We start from the raw sequence: 3,746 nt of genomic DNA, 5'->3' as shown, positions 1-3,746 counted from the left end.
CCTCCACCCTCCACCCTCCACCCTCCACCCGCCACCCTCCACCCTCCAGATCTTTCACTTGTATTGTTTCTGTTGTATAAGATAGTTTGAAAGGTCCATAAATATAGTAAGGTCTGCACTGGTATATCTCAGAAAAATATTACTTCTGATTTAGTGTGCTGCTAACATACAAGCTCAAAAAAATATTTACAATGTATTATTTTCACCTGCAAGAGTTAACAAGAAAAGTAAGATAAAGTTATTTTAGAAACAGTTTATAATTAAGCAAACACATTCATACATGACTAAATGTATGAATAAAATTATATTAAATCTTCCTCTAAAATCTTCCTGAAAGGTATTATGATTCATTAATTAAAGAAACTATGTCATTTTACTGTTGTAACTAGAAAAATATATTGAAAAATACAAGACAAACATTAAAAGAAAGTCAGAATACAGAGTTGAAATGAAAATCTGTTTCATAAACAACAGCATAAAGGACAAAAAAAAAACACCTAGTTTTCAATACTGGTCACCTAAAATTAATTTTTTTTCATTAAATTTGTATTTTGTCAATATACAATGTATTTGATTATTATGGCCCATCACCGACACCTCCCTCCCTCCTCCCTGAATTAATTTGATTGTTTTTTTAGCTCCCTCCGATGAGTGAGAACATGTGGTATTTCTTTTTCTCTGCCTGACTCGTTTCACTCAATATTATTCTCTCAAGGTCCATCCATGTTGTTGCAAATGGCAGTATTTCATTCGTTTTTATAGCTGAGTAATATTCCATTGTGTATATATACCACATTTTCCGTATCCACTCATCCGATGATGGACATTTGGGCTGATTCCAACTCTTGGCTATTGTAAAGAGTGCTGCAATGAACATTGGGGTACAGGTATACCTTCGACTTGATGATTTCCATTTTTAACAGAACATAAATCACAAGTTGGTATTTGGCAGAAATACATAAAAGGAAGAGTAAAGAAATGATGGTGGATCTTATCCAGGTCATTAAATGCAGATTTCTTTTCTTTTTTTCTACTTAAGTTTCTTTTTAAATATTTGCCTGTAATGGTGGGTTTGCCAGCCAGAAAAAAATCTAGGTGAAGATATATTGGTAGTTGGGACCTGGGTCAGGTCCTCTTTCTTCATTGGATTCACTCATATCTACATAGACTCTCTGACTTAAAAGGGAATAAGACACCAGGGACAATGCTTTAAACTCATTCAAAAACTGGGTTCAGAGAAATGGGCCTGCCAAACTCAAGGGCCCTAAAATATCAGACCTTCGCAAAACTCAGATTAATAGGAGCATAACAAATCATACTGAAGAGAAGAGAGCAAGAGGAATCGTTCCAAGTACATCCAGACTGTGTCCCCAAATAACCATACCGTGGCATGTGTGGACCAGAGGGAGAAAATGTGTATGTTTCCCTAGAGAGAGTTCACTTGATAAATGCTACAATAGTACTTTGAGTTTTAAGCAATTCAGCTCTAATAAAAAATAATCTACCTTTAGCATTCCCACCCCATTCATATCCCCATCCCATCCATATCCCTTTGCCAAAGTAAAAAAAAAAAGTATATTTTTCTCATTTTTCTTGTAACTTCAGGAGACAGTAAGATTGTATGCACCATGTTGACCAAGGATTTTTAGCACTAAACCAAGAACAGCTAACATAGTGTTGGTGCCAGGGACAGTGAGTGTCTTCTGGTAGCAGTAACTATAGTGCCTGCTGCAGAGAAGGCCTGCTGTTGGACCAGAGACTCCAATGTAACTGATGGAAAAAGAAAAATATTAACTTATTCAACCTACAAGATACACCTTGAATATGTTTAGGGGCCTTGAATTCCCCAAATATTATTTGGGAAAGGGATATTGCAAGGGATTTAAATTTTGGCATGATTAAACGGGAAGGCAGGACCTGAAACATCTTAGATACACTTGCAAAAGAAATAAAATCATTATACTGCTGTAATAAAAATATTACAACCATTTTTTAATCTTTAAATCTACTTTTAGTATTTCAATATTCCTATTCTTCTTACATATGAAAATTATTTTAATGCTTTGTGTCTTTCAGAGGTTTCTGGTGTCTTTGCTTTTTGAAAAAACAAAAAAGCTGTTAAAGAGTATGTGTGCTCTAAAAACCTATACAATTGAGTACAGTGTGTGTGTGTGTATGTGTTTGATACATACGGGTCTTTCTAGCAGAATCTTCCACAAAAAGAGAAGAGATGTCTTCATCCACTCCTGCTTCATTCTTTGCGATGCAAGTGTACGCTCCTGTATCTTCATAGCGCACGTTGCTTATGTGAACCTCACTGCCGTTTGCTGAAAACAGAAGGGAAATGCAACTTGTAAACCACAATTTCTGTTTTGGTACAGTGCTTTCCGGTTACACAGTCAAACAGTTTTCTTAGCTTGTCCTAATGAAACTGTTTTCCTTCCTACTTTCATACCTTAGCAGCATGCCAAATTATTCCAGAAGCATTCTAGTGCTTCGTAAACTGTGCTGTCATTCTATTATTGACAGCCCAATACTGTATATCAAATGCACCCACTTTTTATGTTATACTCTTTCCTTTTTCCTACATTGCATATGATGTATTTCATATTGATAACTATAATTTTATTATATGTTTATAATATTCAGAATCCACTTTTTCCTAAGCTTTTATAGAAATCTAAATAATAGCAGTATGGTTCCTTTTTCCTACATTGCATATGATGTATTTCATATTGATAACTATAATTTTATTATATGTTTATTTATAATATTCAGAATCCACTTTTTCCTAAGCTTTTATAGAAATCTAAATAATAGCAGTATGGTTCGTTTGCAGAAAAATACATATGAAAAGACATTTTCATAGAGAAATTAAATGCACTACATCAGGCAAGTATACTATTGCCATTCATCAAGCTTATTATTGAATTTTTATGACATATCTGGAGTTATTAGATAAGAAGGACAGAAAGATAACAGCAAATGATTTGTATACAAGAGTTTCAATCTTTTGCCAGAACATACCTAAAATAAACTATATTATAATACAGAAATTGATATAGTCAATATAGGACCAAAGGATTAAAGGAGTGATTAATCCAAATTTTAAATCTTGGTGAGATAATATTTTAAGCTAATGCTTGAATAAAAAGTTGTAATTCCCAATGAGGAAATCGGGGTATAATTAATCTTTTACTACATATTGGCAATATGCTAGGTACATTCACATATATTATTTCTTAATTATTCCAAATAATGTATTATTTGTTATATATTATTTATTATGTATTATAAGGATCTGAGATTCATAGGAATGAACTCATGCAAGTCACTCAACTCTAAAAGTAAGGGTCAGACTCTTGTTCTGTCTGACTCTAGAGCTCAGTGTTGTGGTCATTCGTTTAAGGTTCTTTTCTTTTTTATTTCTTTTCTCTTTTCTTTTTGTGGCAGGTAGAAGACAAAATAATTGGTATGGCTGAGGTTAGAGAAAAGAATGGTAGAAAACCAATAAGAAAAGAGTTTGAGTGCATCCCTAGGAGTCAGTGGCTCTCGAGATGTGAGTAAGATACAGAGAGGCAGTGGATGTTTGGGGAAGGATAATTATTTGAATTCCTTGAACCTCTTTCTCAACTACCAGTCTTTACTGCACACCCCAGGCCTCCCATTTTTTGTTGAGAATCACTACTACAAAACTGGGGGTGGCAGGCCTTGTTTTTTTTTTTTTTTTTTTTTTTTTTTTTTTC

At 33.8% G+C, this 3,746-nt stretch overlaps 1 protein-coding gene across 1 annotated transcript in view; it reads right to left on the bottom strand.

Annotated features, from left to right (window-relative positions):
- Positions 1-2,192: 2,192 nt before the first annotated feature.
- Positions 2,193-3,746, bottom strand: part of LOC103606383 (follistatin-related protein 5-like) — a gene marked incomplete at both ends in the record, with an annotated part of 71,772 nt that continues 70,218 nt past the window's right edge. The window contains one exon of the mRNA XM_008590987.1: positions 2,193-2,327. Coding sequence (XP_008589209.1) covers positions 2,193-2,327 — 135 coding nt within the window. The remainder of the gene's footprint in view (positions 2,328-3,746) is intronic.

Source organism: Galeopterus variegatus, unplaced genomic scaffold, assembly GCF_000696425.1.
Source record: "Galeopterus variegatus unplaced genomic scaffold, G_variegatus-3.0.2 Scaffold6541, whole genome shotgun sequence".
NCBI lineage: Eukaryota > Metazoa > Chordata > Mammalia > Dermoptera > Cynocephalidae > Galeopterus > Galeopterus variegatus.
This window is presented reverse-complemented; position numbering and strand designations above follow the sequence as displayed.